This window comes from Gossypium hirsutum, chromosome D07 (genome assembly GCF_007990345.1).
Source record: "Gossypium hirsutum isolate 1008001.06 chromosome D07, Gossypium_hirsutum_v2.1, whole genome shotgun sequence".
Lineage (NCBI taxonomy): Eukaryota > Viridiplantae > Streptophyta > Magnoliopsida > Malvales > Malvaceae > Gossypium > Gossypium hirsutum.
This window is the reverse complement of record NC_053443.1, coordinates 11,679,882-11,700,637: the sequence shown is the minus strand read 5'-3', so window position 1 is coordinate 11,700,637 and position 20,756 is coordinate 11,679,882. Positions and strand designations below refer to the sequence as shown.

The 20,756-nt window shown below is 33.6% G+C and overlaps 4 protein-coding genes across 6 annotated transcripts; 2 read left to right on the top strand and 2 right to left on the bottom strand.

The window, feature by feature from the left end:
- Positions 1–727: 727 nt before the first annotated feature.
- Positions 728–3,131, top strand: LOC107954033 (fasciclin-like arabinogalactan protein 7). Of its 2 annotated transcripts, none has more exons than XM_016889490.2 (2): positions 728–1,046; positions 2,082–3,131. In XM_016889490.2, exon 2 carries the CDS (start codon positions 2,108–2,110, stop codon positions 2,903–2,905), a length of 798 nt encoding a protein of 265 aa, XP_016744979.1. In that variant the 5' UTR covers positions 728–1,046; positions 2,082–2,107; the 3' UTR covers positions 2,906–3,131. The 2 variants fall into 2 exon arrangements, with proteins under 2 accessions (XP_016744979.1, XP_040953410.1); XM_041097476.1 differs by lacking the exon at positions 728–1,046 and adding an exon at positions 1,072–1,338.
- Positions 3,132–6,618: 3,487 nt separating this feature from the next.
- On the top strand, positions 6,619–11,285 carry LOC107954034 (fimbrin-5). Its single transcript, XM_016889491.2, has 15 exons — positions 6,619–6,888; positions 7,159–7,281; positions 7,454–7,624; positions 7,761–7,993; positions 8,085–8,256; positions 8,363–8,401; positions 8,531–8,599; positions 8,715–8,831; positions 9,106–9,317; positions 9,396–9,551; positions 9,639–9,838; positions 10,097–10,254; positions 10,346–10,442; positions 10,679–10,770; positions 10,893–11,285. The coding sequence occupies exons 2-15, from the start codon at positions 7,195–7,197 to the stop codon at positions 11,055–11,057; spliced, it is 1,968 nt and encodes a 655-aa protein (XP_016744980.1). The 5' UTR covers positions 6,619–6,888; positions 7,159–7,194; the 3' UTR covers positions 11,058–11,285.
- A 150-nt stretch (positions 11,286–11,435) lies between these two features.
- On the bottom strand, positions 11,436–15,703 carry LOC107954035 (BTB/POZ domain-containing protein At2g04740). 2 transcript variants are annotated; one of them, XM_016889492.2, is made up of 5 exons: positions 15,095–15,703; positions 13,353–14,112; positions 13,032–13,068; positions 12,813–12,946; positions 11,436–12,063 (listed from the first exon to the last, which is right to left on the bottom strand). In XM_016889492.2, exons 1-5 carry the CDS (start codon positions 15,564–15,566, stop codon positions 11,712–11,714), a joined length of 1,755 nt encoding a protein of 584 aa, XP_016744981.1. In that variant the 5' UTR covers positions 15,567–15,703; the 3' UTR covers positions 11,436–11,711. The 2 variants fall into 2 exon arrangements, with proteins under 2 accessions (XP_016744981.1, XP_016744982.1); XM_016889493.2 differs by having other exon boundaries at positions 12,813–12,895.
- Positions 15,704–16,893: 1,190 nt separating this feature from the next.
- Positions 16,894–20,513, bottom strand: LOC107954037 (TBC1 domain family member 2A). The gene is made up of 7 exons (XM_016889494.2): positions 19,683–20,513; positions 18,730–18,846; positions 18,300–18,478; positions 18,111–18,204; positions 17,909–17,986; positions 17,679–17,780; positions 16,894–17,263 (listed from the first exon to the last, which is right to left on the bottom strand). The coding sequence occupies exons 1-7, from the start codon at positions 20,172–20,174 to the stop codon at positions 17,129–17,131; spliced, it is 1,197 nt and encodes a 398-aa protein (XP_016744983.1). The 5' UTR covers positions 20,175–20,513; the 3' UTR covers positions 16,894–17,128.
- Positions 20,514–20,756: the final 243 nt, after the last annotated feature.

Genomic DNA, 20,756 nt, shown 5'->3' with positions numbered 1-20,756 from the left:
TTTGATTTCTCAAGTGAACAACAAATTTAGGACCGGGCGGCGAATTGGAGCTCGGATTGATTTTTTGGATAATACCATAAAACGGTTTATGTTTAATTCTTTTCTCGACTGTATATCTATTTTTGGACTTTGCTTTATGGTTTTTGTTCATTTTGTCCGATTTTGATATTTTAAACGTAAAACTGCATAATCATACGAATTATCAAAATAAACATCGGTTTTCAAAACTAAAAACTCTGAAAATTTTCCGCTACTATACTAAATAAGTGATTAAGTGATCTTATTATAAAATAAGTGTTTTCGAGTATGAGATTTTCTAAAAACACATAAAAGGTTAGCTAAAATTAATGTTTTTTGACCATTAGTTTTCCAAATTTTCGTTTTTCAAAATAAGATGTGTTTTGAGAATAAATGGCTAAAGTTTTTAATTTATCAATGTAACATTCATAATTAGATTATAATTTCTAGGCCGGGTGTGAGGCGTTACATTATCTTTAACTTGAATGATTAGTCTATATATAAAAATTAATTTACTCATTTTTAAGTTAAAAATAAAATATAATCTGATTTAAGGTAAAAGAAAACTTTTATGGTAAAAAAAATTCAATGATTAGGGTATCTCGCAGTAATATAGTCATATAACTTAGTTGAAAGTTGATTACGAAAGCCTACCTTACACTTACATTGTCATCTTTCCTTGAAAGAGTTGCCAAATCCAGATTGCATTATTTTTCCTTTAAGGAAGTATTCATTGATTTCCCACCCATTATTCAATCCCCACTACACAAAAACAACACCCCCCATGTGTAGTGTATTCTTTTTCCCAATTTTTTATTTTTATTTTTTGTATTTACCCTTTAAATCCCACTTTAAAACACCACCAGCTGGTACCATCCTCAAACTCACTTTGTTTTTATTCTTTTATAGAAGCCAAAGAAAAAAAAATATCCCATCTTTATAGTCGCTCTCTTTCTCCCAGGTTATTTCAATCTGCTACATTGGGTACCCAAGCACTAAACTTTCTCCCTGGGTTCCTCTTTAGTAAGGTTAGTTCCCTGCATTTTTTCAGCTCTCATTGTAGTTTTAAGTTTTTCTTTTGTTAAAGTTCCATTCTTTAAGTCTTTCTAAGTTCTAAAGATCCTTTTTCTTTCAAGTTAACCGAGTTTTTAAGTTATACCCAGATCTTTGCTTGACATTTTTTTGTTGATGTACCTTGTTTTTGGTTCTTGAAGAACTTGGCTTTAAAGTACCCAGCAAAACTATAGTTGTGTTCAAGCCATTTGTAGATTCAAAGGAGTAATTTTGATCTGGTTTTTTCTTTATTACTTGAGCCATTTGGTAAGCTGTAATTTAGTGAAGGAGCTCAAGAACAACAAAATATGGTTAATTCTATGTAATCCATATTTGCATTGTCTTAGATCCTGTTTTAAGCCTGTTGTTTCATTATGGTTGACTAGTGTTTTCATTATTGGATTTGTTGGATGAGCTAATCAAGATCTGATTTTTCATTTCATTCCATTCCATTCATTGGAGATTTGGTTTTATTTACAAGGGTTAAATCACTGTTTGGTTCTGAAGATGGCAAGGGGTCTAAAATTTTTCTTGTCCAAGTTACCTCGTGAACTTGACATTGGGGTTTGAACTTTTATTTTGTCCAAGTTAATCCCTAAAATTGACAATTGTTTCTATATCGGAGCTTGAACTTGACAATTAGTCTCACATTGGGCTTGAACTTTAGAGTTTCCAAAGACTAACTTGGAAAAAAATGTTCAAGCTCCAATGCAAGAATAATTACCAAGCTTAAGGCCTAACTTGAAAAAAAAAAGTTCAAACAAGTGCCAAATTCAAGGCCTAACTTGTACCAAAAACAAAATTCAAGCCCCAATGTGGGCAAAGTTACCAAGATCAGATCCCAAAAAGTGATTTAACCCTGTTTATAATGCATTATGCATAAGATTGAACCCTGAGATTCTGATCTAGATTGTGATGTGGCTGATCTTAGGGAATTGTTTATTATGTTGTTCATAATGTAGATTTCACCATTAGTTGCAATATGATTGTGAAATATTTGATTCTTGTAGGAATTTGGAGTTGGTGGTGGTAAAAAATGGAGTTTTCCAGGGTTTCTATGATTAGTTGTTTTGCGTTACTCTTGTGCTCCTCCTTGGCATATGGTGCCTCTAGTCCTCCAGCTCCTATGGCAATGAGTCCCAGCCCGACACCGTCACCGGCACCAGCCCCTGCACCGGAATATGTAAACCTAACTTATTTGCTCTCTGTGGCTGGTCCATTTCACACATTCCTCAACTACCTTGAATCCACTAAAGTCCTGGATACTTTCCAAAACCAAGCCAACAACACTGACCAAGGCATTACGATTTTCGTGCCAAAAGACAGTGCCTTTAAAGCTCTTAAGAAGCCTTCATTATCTAATCTCACTAACGACCAACTTAAATCACTCATCCTTTTCCATGCCATGCCCAAATTCTACTCTCTCGCCGACTTCAACAAGCTTAGTACCAAAGGCCCTGTTAGTACCCTCGCAGGTAGCCAATACAGTTTGAACTTCACAGACAATTCCGGCACTGTTCACCTTGATTCAGGATGGAGCAAAACGAAAGTTTCCAGCGCTGTTCACTCAACTGACCCTGTTGCCATATACCAAGTCGATAAAGTCCTCCTTCCAGAGGCTATCTTCGGAACTGACATTCCTCCAATGCCACCAGCTCCTGCCCCTGCTCCCGATATTAGCCCAGCTGCAGATGCTCCATCAGCAGAAACCAAGGGAAAAGGTTCTTCATCCAAGGCTGAACCTTCAACTTCATCATCCCATAGGATCATGAACTTTGGGACATGGAATCAGCTGCTTTTGGCATTGTTCGGCGGGTGGGTCATGTTCTTCTAAGTTCAAAGGGACTTTCATTTCGAGTCTAATTTATGTTCATGTTGGGGAGAAAATCATATTTGGGTTTTTCAATTTACTTCAGATTTTTAGAACCATTTTTTCATTTATATGTTATGGAGAGATTTTTATGTGTTGAAAAGAATGTGAGTTCTTGTTTTGCAGTTACTATTTTTTTTTTAAATTGAGTTTCTCAATTTACTTGAATAAAGTTCGCAAATTTCAAGTTCTTAGTTGCGTAATTAGTATATTGCAACAAATATGTTCTTCGGTATGGCCATCATTGAAAAGGGTAAACTGATATTAAAACTATTAGTAAATTTATAGTTTAGTCATTCAACTTCAAAAAAATACAAAATGGTCACTAAACTATTTTTAAAGTTTTCATTTAAGTCACTGAGTTGTTAAAATTGTTATTATGTGGCATTTTTTGTTCACATAGTTTGCACCAATTGAAAAATTTTCTTCCTTCTCTTTTACGGTTCAATTTTTTTCATAAAATGGCTTTAAACGTCACAAATTTATGAACCAAAATCTAAACAATTTTCTTTTCTAATCTCTTACACTAATTGTCAAATTAGCTTAGATTTAAGGCATGTTCTACTTGTCAAATTCACTATCAAATTTGTCATACCAATCGTCAAATTGCTGCCTGCTCACCAGCTGAACTTTAAAAGAAAAACTTACATTTCAATAACTTAAATTAAAATTTTTGAATAGTTCAATAACTTGAATGAAAATTTTTAAATAATTTAATGATCATTTTGTAACTTTTTGAAGTTAAATGACCAAAACGTGAATATATTAATAGTTAATGATCTTAGGTATAATTTATCAAATGAAGATAAAAGTATGGATTGGAGCAATTTGGTGCTTAACCTTGGACTAAAGAGGAACATTTGTGAAATTTTATAATTAAAATATATAGGATATATTTTAGAAGTTAAAGTATGGTCTTCCTCTTCTCGCTCAGTTGGCTAGAGCGGGGTGCCAATAACGTGAAGGTCGCGGTAGTTTTAGGTAATCATGGTTTGAGTACTGCGTAGAGGTAATCATGGTTCGAGTCAAGTTCGAATCAGATTTTAATAGAATTTTAGTTTAATTTTAAGTTCGGGTCTGGTTTAAAAAAATAGATTAAAAATTTTGTCTAAGCTTGACACAAATAAAAATATTAAAACTCGAGTCCAGCCCGACCCATCAGTACTAAAATTTTTTATAATATTATTTTTATATAAAAACAATTTTAAAAAATATAATACATCAAATACACTAAAACAATATAATAACACTAAAATAATATTAAAATAGGTGTAACTTAACAAATGTCTCTAAAATAATAACAAAATTAACAATAAAACAATAATTATACAATATTCAAACAACAACAAAATAATAACAATAAAATAATAAAATGATAACAAAACACAACAATAAAATAGGAGAAACAACAACAAAACAGTAAAAATAGCAGTAAAATACAGCAGCATCTTTTACAAATTCGGATAAGGTCCAGATAAAAAAATTTATCTAAGATCCGATTCATTTAAAAAACAGATCTTTTTTTTATTCAAACATATTAATTTAGTCATATTATCTGTAACACAGTTACCAGTAGGACAAACATGGCGCAGCCTAACCGATCAGTTCCAGCAGAGTCTCCACAGGGTTAGTATCCACAGCACAACCAGCAGCAATGGACTCAATAATAAAATATATTATTTAGAATATTAAAGAACATTATTTAAAATTTTAAGAAAATATTTATCCTAATATTTACAATTCAATAAATAAAATTATTAAAAACTTAAAAAAATCCAAGAATCAATTTATTCATCTACAGTTTTTCGCTCATCCACCCAAACAGTGCCCTAAAGTAATCTAGTACTACTAATCATAAAGTTAATTATGAAGTTCATCCCTTCATTTTAAGGAAATTGAAAAGTTAGTTCCTTTATTTCAATTTATTAATTTTGGTCCTTGTGCTTTATAAAAATTAAGAAGTTAATCTAATTAGATAAAAATGATAAACTTATCATTAAATCGCTCACCTGAAAATCAGCAATTTAACATTTTATAATAAAAAATTAATAAAAATTAACAATTCAACAATTTATATATAACAAAATAGCAAAAAACAACCGTTCTAGTACATGTTTTATTAACAATTAGGCTAACCTTTTGGTGATGGCAAAAAAAAAAAAGAAAAAAAAAGAGAGACTTACTTCTTAGTATTCATAAAGTATGAGGACCATTTTTTAATAAATTAAAAAAATGACTAACTTTTAACACAATATTTAGTACTCGTGTTTAATATATATTTTTAATTTGGTATCTGTATTTTGGTACTTAAAAATAACAGTGTTAATTTTTTAGTACTTAATTTTAGTTTTAAGATTGAAGTGATAAAAATTCGTAATTAACTAATAATATTAACAATTAACCGGCATCAAATAAACCATAAAATAGAAAGAAAAAAAGTACGAGTATCATATTGTATTTAACATATTAAACAAATTTACAATTGAAGCTAAATTTTTTCTATTAATAAAATTTTACCAAATTAATTGAAACTAAAGTAAATATTAAAAAGTTAACATTGTTACTTTTGAGTGTCAATATTTGTAACTTTCGACAAATACAAATGCCACACTAGATGAGGAAAAAAAGAGACAAATATTGCACAAAAAAAATTTACCAAATTCAAATACCAAATAATTTATTAAGCGTAGAACTAATAAGAGATAGTTAGTCCCTAAATTTAACAACTTTTTTCAACTTAGTCTTTATCTTTTTTTTTTATCCATGTTATTCTTAAAACCTGACAGTTTTTAGCAGTTTTGGTCCATGTCATAACGTGGCACTCTGATATTGTGACATATCATCATCTAAAAATTATGTAATAACGTGGCACAATCTCCAAGTCCAACATTATCCAGGGACCAAAATTTAAAAAAAAAGGTTGCCACATTCCAAGGCTAAAATGGACCAAGTAAAGTTTAGGGACCAAATTGAAAATTTTACTAAGTTCAGTGACTAAATAATAGCTTATCCCAATTAGTCATAAAAAAGTAAGGGGTAAACTACGCCATTAGTTACTAAAATATTGTTAAGTTTTTGTTTTGATCATTTAACTCAAAAAAGTTACAATTTAGTTACTGAACTATTTGAAAGTTTTCATTAGACTCATTGAACAATTCAAAAAAAATTATTTAAGTCACTTAGCTGTTAAGTTTTTTTTAAAAAAGTTTTGCTAACGAATTCAAGTTAAAATTCAATAATTAGTGTAGTAGATCAGTACCCACCGATGAATAGAAAAATATACTTTAGATCGAAGTTGATCTAACAGTTAGAGTCGAAGATTAGAGAAAAAAGTTAATTGAATTTCGATTCGTAGATTTATGACATTCAAAGTCGTTTCATGAAAAAAAATTAAATTGTAGAAAAAATGATAAAGAAAACTTTTAATTGATGTAAAAATACAAATAAAAAATTTATATAACATCGATTTTAACAAACTTAACAATTTAAATAAAAATTTTAAATAATTTATTCATCAAATTCTAACTTTAAAATAAATATTCACACATTTAATGAATAATTGTGTAGTTTATCAAGAGTTAGAAGAATATTTATCACTAGAATTGAACTTTATGGTGACATTTCAGGTAAATGAAAACCCCACAAAAAAATCTATTCTCTGTTTTTATTTAGCCTTTTCTCTCTCTTCTCATTCTCTCATTCACATTTGCAATCGACAGTATTGGCGGGTTCTCTGGGGACTAAACGCTTTTCTCTCATCTTCATTTCCTTCACTTAATTCAATCATTTTTCATAACCCAATAGCAAAAACCATCCCTTATATTCTCTCTTGCCTGAAAACCATACATACAACGAGCAAAACAACAACAACAACAAAAAAAAAAAATGGAGTGAACCACCCTTCAATCTTAGCTGTTCTATCTCTGATTTTTTCTGTTTCTCATAAGGTTCTTTGATGGGTCCTTTTTGTTTTTTTATTTTATTTTTTCTAATGTTTTTTTTATAAATATATTATTGTAATTTTCTTTTGGGTTTTCGTAGTTTGGTTTGATTGTTTGTCCTATTGAATTATGTATGTGCATGCACGTTAATTTTAAACCTACGTGATGGTTTCTCAATTGGGTTTCTCTTTGTTTTTGCATTCATTGGATCTGGTTTTTGTTGAAACGTAGTAATGGTCCTTTGATTTTTTTAAATTTTTTATTTTGTGATTAAAGGTAGCATTTTTGGTGGAAACCAGCAAGGCAAAAACAATGTCTAGTTATCAAGGTGTCATCGTTTCTGATCCTTGGCTTCAAAGCCAGTTCACTCAAGTTGAGCTCCGTACCCTTAAATCCAAGGTAACCTTTATTTTTTTTGTCTAAAAGATTCAATTTTTAGTTTATAACTCTTAAACATATAGTTTGCTTTTTGTATGCAAATGTACCAAGTAGCATTGTTTTAATTAGATTATGTAGTGAATTGGCAACCTTTGTTTTGTGATGGGACATTGAATTATCTGTTTGCCTTCAGTTTATCAACGTGAGGACTCAACATGGTCGTGTTACTCTCGGTGATTTGCCGCCAGTTTTCTCCAAGTTGAAGGCTTTTACTGAAATGTTTAATGAGGATGAGATTAAGACTGTTTTGGGAGAATCCAATAGTGATATGGGTGAAGAAATTGATTTCGAGGGCTTTCTTCGGGTGAGTCTTCTCGATGTAGTGTATCCACTACTTTTCTAGCTTTGTTAATGACGAAGAAGATGATATGTTGTGTGATTTGGCTTGTTTCGCATATCTTGTTCTTAAGTTGAATCTGTTTGATTTGGTGAATTGGCAGGCTTATTTAAATTTGCAAACTCATGCAATTGAAAAATCGGGTGGAACAAAATCTTCGTTTCTCAAGGCAACCACAACCACTTTTCATCATGCTATTAATGAATCCGAGAAGGCTTCTTATGTTGCTCATATTAATAACTACCTAGCTGAAGATAAATTCTTGAAAGATTTTCTTCCTATTGATCCAGCTACTGATGCCTTATTCGATCTTGCTAAAAACGGAGTTCTTCTTTGGTTGGTTCGCTAGACAGACTTGAAACAGCTTTACTCCCTTGTATTTATTCATGATTTGAAGTTTGTTGATGTTTTTAGCACTTTAATGCAGCAAGCTTATCAATGTAGCTGTTCCTGGGACCATAGATGAGAGAGCTATTAACACCAAAAAGGTTCTCAATCCCTGGGAGAGGAATGAGAACCATACTCTTTGCCTTAATTCTGCAAAAGCTATTGGTTGCACTGTGGTTAATATTGGCACACAAGACCTTGCTGAAGGAAGAGTGAGTAAATTCTCCTTCCTGATACCACTTTAGGTGTTATACACGCTTTTTAATATAAATATGCACAATGTTTTAACCTCTTTTTTCATCCTTTTTCTTTATGTAGCCCCATCTGATACTTGGATTGATTTCTCAAATTATTAAGGTATTGTGTTTGTATTTCATAGAATCATGGAAATCATATTGATCATATCTGTTTTCTTCATCCCTAGGTGTTTCAAGGGATGCATTTTTAGTTATATTACTAATGAAGTTTACATTGCCATGAAATCAGATTCAAGTACTAGCAGATCTCAATCTGAAGAAAACTCCTCAACTCGTGGAATTGGTGGATGATAGCCAGGTCACAGAATGTTAATTGGTTTTGCCTCTTTTCAGTGTTTTGATAATATCATATGCCGGATAAGTTCGGTTTTTGCAGGTCAGAAACAAAATTTTATTTTGTTTGAATTTTGTAGGATGTGGAGGAGCTCTTAAGTTTAGCACCTGAAAAGGTTTTGCTGAAATGGATGAATTTTCATCTGAAGAAAGTGGGATACGAAAAGCAGGTTACAAACTTCTCTACAGATTTGAAGGTGAGAAAACACGTCAATTCAACAATTCCAGACGAGGCCATGTCAAACGTTATCTACAAAAGATAATTCTTGTCATGGTTTTTGCCTTTTTGGTGCTGCACTAATCTTCAGCTTTGGGCCTTAAATTCCACTAATCTCAGCAATTATAAATGTATTCGCAAACAACACCTCCTCATTGGGATAAAGATTTGATTCATGGTTACTTAAAATAAAATAACTAGTAGTTGTTGATGTGTAAACGTTGCCACTTGTCAATAAACCTCTTTATTTGTAGGATGGAGAGGCATATGCATACCTGCTTAATGCGCTTGCCCCTGAACACAGTACCCCCTCAACTTTGGATACAAGTGATCCAACCGAAAGAGCAAACATGGTTCTTCAGCAGGCTGAGAAATTGGAATGCAAAAGATTTCTCACTCCTAAGGACATTGTTGAGGGCTCACCAAATCTCAATCTTGCATTTGTTGCACAAATTTTCCACAACAGGTGATTTTCTCAACTAGTTAGTGAACTGATGTAGCTTCTGTTCCATGTATTTTAACTAGCATATAATTTCTCTTGCAGGAATGGTTTATCTACTGAAAGCAAAAATATGTCCTATGCTGAGATGATGACCGATGATGTAGAAACTTCTCGTGAAGAAAGATGCTTTCGACTTTGGATTAACAGTCTTGGAATTTCTACATATGTCAACAATCTTTTTGAAGATGTTAGAAACGGGTAATGTTCTCTTTGTCTTCTTGCTTTCCCAGAAATATCAAGCAGTTGTTGGATATTGTTTGGTTTTCACCTTTTTTGTGCCTGCAGATGGGTTATGCTAGAGGTTTTAGACAAACTTTTTCCTGGAACGGTAAACTGGAAGCAAGCTAATAAGCCTCCTATAAAGATGCCATTTAAAAAGGTTGAGAATTGCAATCAAGTTATAAATATTGGGAAGGATTTAAACTTCTCACTTGTGAATGTAGCTGGCAATGATGTTGTGGCAGGAAACAAGAAACTTATAGTTGGTAAGATCTTCCTCTTTACATTTTCCAACAGTACTTCTGCTATCTGTTTCTGATTGTTAATGGAGAAACACTTTTAACCTTTTTATGCCATTCTCTAGTGCGTACAGGGGCTGTTATTTTGAAGTTGTGGCCTTACAGTGGCTACCTTTTGAGTGGCACATTTATATACAAGCCTTGAAATGGCTCCTTGTTCTATATTACCCCATGTTCTGTAAAACAACTTCACTCTTCTCATTTTCTTTTCTGCCTCATTTCCAGCATTTTTATGGCAACTCATGCGGTTCTCTATGCTCCAACTCCTTAAAAACTTGAGGTCTTTCTCTCATGGTAAAGAAATTACTGATGCCGACATTCTGAACTGGGCTAACAATAAAGTAAAGAAGTCAGGTAGAACCACTCAAATGGAGAGCTTCAAGGTACATAAGCATTAGAACAAAATCGTATCTTAAAATTTCTGTTGTCACACATAGACCGATGCTCTTCTTTTTGTTGGACTCTCGGTTTTAGGATAAAAGCCTTTCAAATGGTGTATTCTTCCTCGAGCTTCTTACTGCAGTGGAGCCAAGGGTGGTTGACTGGAATCTCGTTACCAAGGGAGAAACTGGTATGGCATCACTTCACCTTTCCATGAAACATGGTTCAGTATAATATTTTATAACACATGAGCAGTAAAAATAAGTACCTGCCAAGATTTGGTTCTTTTTGTTCCCTACCAAGAACGTATGAACTTTACACGCAAAACTTTGTTCAAGTCTCACACTTGCAAATAAATAGATGATACCATGTACACAAATTCAATGGAAGAGATCTGTTAGGTTTATTGTTGTTGTCACATTGCAGATGAAGACAAGAAGTCGAATGCAACCTATATAATCAGTGTTGCACGAAAGATTGGATGCTCCATTTTCTTATTACCGGAGGATGTCATAGAGGTAAACCATTTCTGAGTTCAAATCAACATGATGTTAGGCACTTAGTAATGTTGCAGGGGATTGGGATCTTTGTAATGCGCTTAACTTCTCTTTTTTATGTCTGTTTTGCATTACCATAACAGGTAAACCAGAAAATGATTCTTACATTGACTGCCAGCATCATGTACTTTTGCCTACAGCAGCAAGGAGAAGGGCCTGATGACAGTGACCTTGCCAGTGAAGTCTCGAGGTTGTCTGTTGACGGTTCAGTTTCAGATGCTGCTCCATCTCCCCAAGCTGAAGATTAGGGAATTCCCATAATAATTGAAGAAAATTATGGTAACAATTAATGATCTTAGATAAGCTTTCTAGTTTTTTTTCCCCCTTAAAACTGTCTCTAAGCAACTGGAACTAAGAGGCATTGTTCCAGTTTTATTGCCTTTTTTTGTAGACCACAGGAGAAAAGAAAAGATATGGGTCTGTAAAAAAACATTAACTACTGTTGGAAAATATTATTTGGATTGCATTGATTTTCATATGCTGAATAATGCAGAAGAGGGGGAGAATTTCAATTGGATTAGAAGCACTTGGCAATATTATACATAAATATGGCATGTTAAAATAGTAATAAGGTCAGAGTGAAATTATCATTAAAGTACAGTGGCCAAAGCAGATGTTAAACCTTATTAAAACAAAACTTGAAAACATTTCTAATTTCATTCTGCAAAATTACACATCAAAATCATATAACTCTTTGCTGCTATCATCAAATACTAGCAAAAAGAGTAACCAAAAAAAGGGAAAAACACTCACAGAACTGTTTGTATTAGGAAATACAGCATTATACATAAGAGACTTATTTTTCTGTCAAATATATATAGGGAAAAGAAAGAAAATTTCTATGCTTAAAATTTATCAGTTAATTTCAAGCAAAGACAAGACGGATGAATAAAATAAAGAGCTTATATAACATGATCATGGCCATCAGCAGCAGAAGGAAGAGATTTTTCTTGTTCTGCAACAACCATAAGCATCTCTAAGCGCTTATCAAAAAATAGAGCGCTCTCATCTCTCTTGTCAAGCTCAGCACCTTCTGCTTCAAGCCATTTTTCTCGAAGATCATCCAAAAGATTGGCTTGGTCTGTATTGATTACAGCACCTGGGGCACTTGGAACTGTAGTCCGGAGTGACGAATCTCCAGATGGCGGTGGCAGTGTCAAAAGCATTGCTCGGAACTCACTTGTGTCGGCAAATGTCTCGAAGTTACAAGCAATGGTATCTAGACAATACTCACGTATCTTCAAAACACCATACCTACACGTGTGAATTAAAATTATAAAATAAAAGGCTTTATGGCCATAACGGCTAGTCTAAGGCTGATAATGGCATTAGTTCATCTGTTGACAAGTACAAAAGTTCCATGTAAAAGCAATTGCTGAACTATTCTGGCAGGCCAAGTAAAAGCTGCATGCTAAGAGTCTACAACTCCCAAAGCTCCATTTAACAATCAACAAATAGCTGTTGATTACTGTACCTTCATTGGTAAAAGTACCATAGAGGCCCCTGTACTAGGAGTCGGATTGCATTTTGCCCCCTCTACTAAAAAATAAGTAAATTATTCCCTGTACGTTAGGTCAAAGAGCAAACCAATCCTTCTGTTAAAAATTCCATCCATTTCTATTGTTAAAAACCGGTCATTGTACATCAGCATGATGTACACATGGCATGTTATGTGTCACTTTCCGATTATTCTGTTAGCCACGCCAATTTTTAACAATATAAAAAGATGAAATTTTTAATAAAAATGACCAATTTGCTCTTTAGATTTAACGTACAGGAACTAATTTTCTCATTTTTAATAGAGGCAAATGCAATCTAACTCTTAGTACAGGAGCTTCTATGATACTTTTACCTACCTCTAGTAGCACGCAAGTACAAAATCCATTCCTAGACCAGCAATGACTCTAATGTTCATTACCCCCATTTAAATAAATTTTAAAGAAATAAGGCATTGATCTAATTCTTCATACTTTAGAGGAAAATAAAAGGTAGATATACCATACATGTCAGATAATACAAGCCAATGGCACAATTCTGCCGGTGAGACCATCTCTAGATGTGGCAACAGGACATCAGCGACAGCACGCTTCAAAGGAAATAATAGATAACGAGAAGCAGCATCAAACATTTCATCTGCCTGATTAATTAGAACAGTTAAAAATCGAATAATTATTCATTTAACTGACGTATATGAGTCACTTTCACAAGACAATATATGATACCTGATCAGGGTCTATATCTGTCAAACCATCAGTGTACCTGAGGCAGTTATGGAGCTATTATAAGTTCCATGAAGTTATGAGAGACTATGAATAACTAAAGCACACTTGACCATGCCTCAAAGGATATCAAGTAACATATCTCTTGTCCCTTTACTAACATGATCTATGATGCAAGACAGCTTCAAGACCTTCACACTAGTAGCAGTAATGTCCAAACCACAGAACCGATTTAGAAAAAGAAAATCCTAGACTTTAGTTACAGAGCTGAAGTAAAAAGTAAGAAGTTAGAGAGAAAAGAAAAAAGAAAAAAAGAACACTTACATATACTCGATCATTTTCTCAAATGCCTCAGCTCTCAAATCATGTTCTTCTAGATATGGAAGGGTATCACTAGAAAATGCATCTGTTCTTTCATGAAATTCTTTCATACGAGACAATCTTGTTTTAAAATATTCTGATCTTGATGCTAAAACAACTTGATGACAACGGAAAATCCTTTTGTCAACTCTTACACAAATATCTGCAAGATCATCCAGAGAGTCACTTAACTGCATTGCACCAACACGAGGCAGTAATCTGTCAATACCAATGTCAAGGCTGTGTTCCTTGGATGACTTTGCCTGGGAAATTTGAAGGATCCGATGCAATGCAGCAGGAAGCCGGTCCTCCTCAGGTAGGGACACGCCCTGTAAAATATACCGTTTTTGAGAGTTGTCTACATCTCTCAATGCTTTGTATTCAGCATATTTTTGGTGAATCAGTTCTTCCTCTAGAAACTTTTGTAGTGATTCACATTTGCATACTTTACAAATTCTCACAAGATCTTCCATATCATCTACAGCAACCTCTAGTCTGTCAGAATAAAAGAAGTGGATGAGGCTATAGAGAGCAGGATACGACAACTTTTCTCTTGAAAATCGCACTTCATTGCGACCTTTCCAGTCACTTTCAAACTTTTTCCTAAAAAAAGGTGACCGGGAACTTAAAATAACTCTATGAGCTTCAATGGGTCTGCCTTGCACAAAAAATACAACATCTGGTGGGAAATAATAGGAACTTGATGCCCCATTGGATGCAAAACCTGATTGGATATTCAACGTCATGTCAGACTCATACATGCATATTACTCTCAGAAGAACAATACTTGCAACTAAAATTTGTTTATATTTAGGGACCCAATAACTTAACAAAAAGCAACACCTGCAAGTAATACGCAATTGACTTAAGATTTCATCAAAAATTTCAGTGTTCCACTAGTTTTGATATCTAGGGACGAAAAAAATTAACAAAAATGCTCTTCCAAAGCTAGCTTTCACATTTACTTCATTAAGAAAATAGATTGCCTCTGATGGACATATATAAAGTTCTGAGTCAATCATGCTAGAAACTTACTAAAAACATGCACGTGCGCACGGCGGGGTCTAAAAGCTACATTCTTCAATTGAATTAAAGATTTGACTTGAAGCTACTAACCATGAGCTGATAGAGCTTATGTGATACCACCATGCCCCGAAAATTAACTTTCTTTTTTAAATAAGTACCCCCTAGACTTTAGTACCCTCAAAGTGGATCACAGCACCATATAACTTACAACCATTCTCTAATGTTAGCATTACAGGTCAAAGAAAACCAAAATGATGGAAACTCAATATACCCTTTTTCTAATATTGAATCCTTGACGCTAATTTAATGAGCACATGACCTTAAACCAATCCTCCTTATTAGCCAACATCGTTTTTGAAATTAGAGAAATGAAGAGAAGATAAGTGTAATGATGAAATTACTCTTTATTTAGTCAAAACAGGGGAGCAATTCTTAGTCCAAAATTTGAGATCTTTCCAATAATTATAAACAAAAAACACCAATATCTATTAACCCCGATACGCCAATGTATAAAAACTCCACTTTTACTAAACATCAACCATTAAGCAATTCTGCATTAATCAAGCCACATGTCGCTAAATAAGAACAATAATCAAGGTTTAATTAAGTAGCATCAGCTTAATCCTAATAAACCCAAACCGAGAATTGAATAAAAGGGGGGGGAGAGGGGATGAACTGACCCGAAACCTGGAAATGCAACCCACTCTCATTAGCCTGGTCCAGAAAACCCCGATTAGCCTCACAGCTCAAGAAAGTATCTCTAAGGGCACCCTGTAACGGGCCAAGAGGCGGTGGCCGAGCCTCAAAAGCCTTGAGAAGTTTCCTAACCTTCAAGTTCAAGGCAGCATAGTGACACCTATCCCCATCGAAGGTATGTTCGGAGCAAATAGCCCCATTCTCCAGTAACATACGGGCAGCATCCAAGTGACCAGCTAAGCAAGCATAGTACAAGGCAACAGAATCCCAGTTATCCCGGGCGTTAACGTTGACGCCGGACTCGAGGAGGTAACGGAGACGGTCTACGTCGCCGGCACGTGAAGCTTCGAAGATGTCACCGTTTGGAACCTTCTTGAGTGGGACGGAGGCGGTGAAGTCAGAGGCGTCAAGGTCTATCTCGTCGAGCTCGGAGGAATGGGGTGAAGCTGAGGGCATTTGGGAATGGCTATGGAGATTTTCACTTTAGTTCCGGTTTTGGGTCGAGGCCCCTGTGGGAAGGGTCTTATTGCAATTGGAGGGAAGGGAAATCTATATTTTGGGCCCATTAAAAATGAAAATTATTGGATTCGGATTTCTTGCAACCTGGATTTTTGTCCCAAGTCATAACCGTTTACCTTTCACAAGTTAACTTTTTAAGGGTTAAAATATGCCATGAGTCTTTGTACTTTTCATAAAATTAAAATTTAGTCTCTATATTTTTATTTTTAGGAACTTAGTCCCCGCATTTTTCGGATTTCAAAATTCATGTTCTAAGTCAAAACAGTGTTAACAATTGGACCTGAATTTTGAAATTTGAAAAGTAGAGGAACTAAATTCCTAGAAATAAAAGTTAGAAATAAAAGTATAGAGACTATATTCTAAATTTCTTAAGATTACATAAACTTATGACATATTTTAACCTTTTTAAAAAGGTTAATTTCGGCACACATATCTATCAATAAGTTTGGATGTTACTCAAATCTAACGTGAATAAAGTATATTTAAAATAAGTGGATCAAATTGTAAATACACGTATACTTATTACATAAACAACTTGAACCTAATAAGTTAAAAATTTTGAAATAATCCTGAAATTTTTTCTAAATGTGTCATATTCAAGTTATCCATGCAATAAATTACATATTTATAATTTATCTACATAATTAAATATGTGTTACATGTTGAATCCAAATTCACAATTAACGCTTAAATTGATTGATAAATTTATGTAAAGCCTTGGTTGGTACGATGCTAATATTTTGAAGACTTAATTAAAAAATTTTAAAATCTAAAGGTGAATTTGAAATATAAATGATAGTTTGGGATGTTTTATATAACATTTTTACACAAAATTACTCAGAAATTGGATGTGAGATATTTTTTCCCCTGAAGCATAACTTTTGGTTATATTTTCCATTAAAGAAAAGTATATTTTAAAATGGTTAAAATTTACTATTAGTACATATATTTTTTAAAAGTTTCTTTTCTATCTTGATGCAAATGAAAATAATGGCTATGGTCCATTAACTGAAGTTTAGTGAATAAAAGGTGAAAATAACAATCCCACATTACATCACACATATGACTATATTTGTCACATTAGATTTTAAGAATAGCAAAAACTTAATAAATTTAGACTTTAGAAATGGCAAAAACTTAATAAATTTAACCGTTAACATTTAACGAGAACTGAAATTTAAATTTAAAAAATACAAAGACTAAAAAGTGTCCAAATTAAAATACAGATATTAAATCTACAACTTTCGTAAAGTCCAACAACTAATTGCAGAATTTAACCTTTATATTGCTCAATGACAAAGTACAGAAATTCATTTGAAGATGATTAGGTAACAAATTTAGTCATATAATTTAAACAAATGTGCAAAACAAACTTCAGCAATGTAAAGTATATGACCTTCAAAATTTACATTTTTATCAACTAAGTCCCCATAGAAAGAGCAATAAACACTCTCTTAACCTTGTCATTACAAACTTGGGTCTTACCACAGTCATTGTTGTTACCTGTCATCTTCTCTCAGAGAATTTAATCTTCTTAATCTCTCGTCGAGCTCTTTCATTACTTCCGGTTCCTGCTTTTTCCTTTGCTTCGATATAGTGTTTGTCGTCATAAACCCGATTTTATTGAATGCAACCTGTAGAGATATAGGGCGAGATGTATCACAGTGGAACAATGGTACTTCAGATACATACACCAAGTCTATAGTCCGTACTCGTAAAAGAGCTAGACCAAGAAGGTAAAAATAGGGCCAACCACTTTCCATGTTCGATGCATATTCAGGCATATACGGAAAACTTATCAAACAAATAAGTGTCTACCGTTTCTTTCTAGCAAAAGAAGACATATAGTATCGGTTTTCGGGTTCTGTTTATACTCAATAAGTCAGTTCCTAGAAATGCCATGTTAAAACAAATTGAAATAATCTCCTATCTGGTTTATATTGAGGACTAGGTTTGTTACTCTAATTCATTTCTCCGCAGAAAACAAGGAAAGAGGTAGAAGTTAAATAAGAAAAGGAAAACAGAAGAACAATCAATGACTTATAGTACCGTCAATAACTCATCGGGATTGAAAAGGTGATGCGTAGTTCTTTGTATTATATTAATAACATCGCCGACCTGATGTGCTAGAAGTACATCTTCTTCCTTCATCTGCATAAGTAGATCGAAGCTTAAATTAGCTCTGGTAGTATTGTTTTGACAACCGAGCAAATTTTAAGAATATCGGGAAGAAAAATAATCAGCAAGAATGAAGAGCCAAACGGAAACTGAAACGGCACCTTAAATATAGCCAAAGCTGCATGAAAAAGAACCTTCGCTCCCTCGTAGAAAAGGACATCCCATACACGCAGAGTTGTCTGGACAAATAGCCCAACAAAGAGAAAAGTCAAAAGGAGACAAATTTGGTATCGGCTGCAAAATTCAATCAAGAGATGTCTGTAGGAGGGAATATGTAAAGATGTAACCAAATAATGTTCAAACCTCGGAAGGCAAGCTTTTAGCAAAAAGGCATAGAAACCACTCTGTAGTAACGAGGGAGACATCGAACTCTAACGCTTCCAAATGAGCAGCAATCCTGCATTTATAAGATAAACCCCGGGTTTAATGTATAACAAAAACAGATTAATTTAACGAAAAAAAAAACCATAAATAAATTGAAAAGTTTAATACCTTGGACACTTCTTAGAAAGCAAATCTTTAAAAACCCTTTGCTCAACATGGCATCCGGATAAGTTATTTGTATAGCAGTCGTTAACTAGGACATTTTCAAGGAGTACAGCAAGCATCCAAAATGCATCTTCCTCCGTTTTCATTACAAGCAATAACAATGCCGCGACGTAGTTTAACCCCTACACAAGAAATAACAATGCCATTACTCAAAAACCAAAGCAAGAGGTATTAACTGTTAATGTCGAAACAAAAGGGAACATCAAATTTGGTAGGAATGATTAGTAACCAAAGTAAAAAAAAGAAATGTGGTATGAGTTTGGTTGCAGTTCAAGCAACACGGAATTGCATAAAATGTGTAGTGCCTTGTTAACTTTCGTAATAGGCTCAAAAATATGAACCGATGGGACACACAAGTGTCGATATAACTCACCTGACAGTACCCCACATCAGAATCACGAAAAGAATACCCCACAAGCACACGCCGGAGAGCTGCATGGCCCTGTGGTGTGTCCAACCAAGGGTGACCGGGGAATGTTCGTGGAAGGTCCTACAAGCATATAAGAAAATTTGCAGCACCATAACTACAATACAATCTGTCATTAACAACTCAATAACTTAAATTTTACTCATTCATCTACTAAATCCAAGCTCGAAAAAATAGGATTTTTAGTTTATATCAAAATCCAATCAAACAGATTTCCACAGGATAAAAGTACCATGGAGGCCTCTGTACTAGGAGTTAGAATGCATTTTGCCCCTTCTACTAAAAAATGGGCAAATTAATCCCTGTACGATAGATCAAAGAGCAATTTGGTCCTTCTATTAAAATTTTCATCCATTTCTACAGCAAAAAACTGGTCCGTGTACATCGGCATGAGATACACTTTTAGTTATTCTATGTTCTTGCCAGTTTTTAACAGTACAAATGAATCAAATTTTAACAGAAAAGAACAACTTGCTCTTTGGTTTAACTTACAAAAATCAATTTACCCATTTTTTATTAGGGCCTCCAAGGTACCTTTACCATTTCCACAGTTATATTTCAAAGATAAACTTCCCAATTCTCTTATATTTTGATTCAATAGCTTCAGATGGCAAAGCACAACCTTCCTCATTATCAAGTACATTCAATAAACTTCATTGTCAAGGCATAAACATATAATATATATTCATTTAAACTCCAAAATCTTAAGATTTCATTCCAAAAAAGAAAACCCTTTTGTATACAGATCAATATAAAGTGAATTACCATCTCAAAACCCCAATATTTAACCTATAAATTCATCTTTACATTTAGGTCCATCAACAATTTTCAGTTCCAAATTCATTATGCATTATCAATCAAAACACAGATCCACAATCAAGCAATGCAAGGGTACTTACATGATCAATCTGTCGTGTAGCAGGTGTGACTTTACCTTCCACCGCTTTAGTCAAATCATTATAATAACTTTCAGGCACCGTGGATTTCTTCTTAGCAGCGCCTGAAAGTGAGAACCAAACCTTAGGCCTAAGCACAGGTGGAATACCTTTCCTAATAAGCTTCTTCAATGTCATAGCATTAGCCAAAGCTGAAATTTTGAGTGAAGATTTCAAAACAATCCCTTCAGATAATGAAGAAACTTGTGGTTGTAAATACCAATTGGCTCCTTTGCTTGCTTCAAGTGCCCACCAAACACGCCCTTGTTGCCTTACTTTTTCTCTAACCTCATTCAATACATTAACATCGTCCACATTGCCTTCTACTGTGAACCCATAAAGGTCTTGGAATTTCACTGTTAGATTTGCTCTTCTTGTGTGGATACTTGGTCTTAAGATCGGTAGCTGTGCTTGTAATTCCATGGCAAGGTCCCTTTTGCTTTGGGCACCATGCATTTTTTTTGTTCGGTGGTTGTGGTGATGGATCAAGAGGAAAACGAAGAAATGGGTTATGGGGGATTTGTCAAAATTAGAGAAAGCTGTAAGCTTTGGACCATGAAAAGGTCAATTTTTTTTCAAGCTTGCAAGGTTGGAAATTTGAAGAAAGGTTGAGCCGTGCAAATGGGGATTTTTATTTAACTTTCAAGAAAATTGATGACAGGAAGAGTTACAGACACGACAGTGGGGGCAAAAAAAAAAAAATCCCACAGTGATGATGTTTGGATATCCATGAAATTTCCTTCATGTTATAATAATACATTTTCATTTCTTAAAAAAAAAATTATTTTCAAAAACAGAATAGTCCGGTCGAATTGGGTGTAAATATAATATGAATATTCTTTATATTATTCATATTTATAATTAATTAATTAAAGCTTATTTTAGATTTGTTTATTTTTTAAAAAAAATTAAAAAATTAAAAAATAAGTATACTATTTTTAATTTACTATTTTTTCATATGTATAGGCATCTTGAGGCAAAATTGTACAAATATGCTGAAAAAAATTATTTAAGAAATTATGTTGTTTTTTTTTGAAA

Bases quoted from the DNA above. Each gene is read 5' to 3' on its own strand.
- LOC107954033 (XM_016889490.2), top strand. From the start codon at position 2,108: ATGGAGTTTTCCAGGGTTTCTATGATTAGTTGTTTTGCGTTACTCTTG.
- LOC107954034 (XM_016889491.2), top strand. From the start codon at position 7,195: ATGTCTAGTTATCAAGGTGTCATCGTTTCTGATCCTTGGCTTCAAAGC. The intron at 7,625-7,760 runs GTGAGTCTTCTC...GTGAATTGGCAG, and splicing joins ATTTCGAGGGCTTTCTTCGG to GCTTATTTAAATTTGCAAAC. The intron at 9,552-9,638 runs GTAATGTTCTCT...TTGTGCCTGCAG, and splicing joins TTTGAAGATGTTAGAAACGG to ATGGGTTATGCTAGAGGTTT.
- LOC107954035 (XM_016889492.2), bottom strand. From the start codon at position 15,566: ATGCCCTCAGCTTCACCCCATTCCTCCGAGCTCGACGAGATAGACCTT. The intron at 13,069-13,352 runs GTAAGTGTTCTT...TAACTGCCTCAG, and splicing joins GAGAAAATGATCGAGTATAT to GTACACTGATGGTTTGACAG. The intron at 12,064-12,812 runs GTATGGTATATC...TCACACGTGTAG, and splicing joins TGGCTTGTATTATCTGACAT to GTATGGTGTTTTGAAGATAC.
- LOC107954037 (XM_016889494.2), bottom strand. From the start codon at position 20,174: ATGCATGGTGCCCAAAGCAAAAGGGACCTTGCCATGGAATTACAAGCA. The intron at 18,847-19,682 runs GTAAGTACCCTT...ATATGCTTGTAG, and splicing joins CTACACGACAGATTGATCAT to GACCTTCCACGAACATTCCC. The intron at 18,205-18,299 runs GTATTAAACTTT...TTATAAATGCAG, and splicing joins CTTTCTAAGAAGTGTCCAAG to GATTGCTGCTCATTTGGAAG.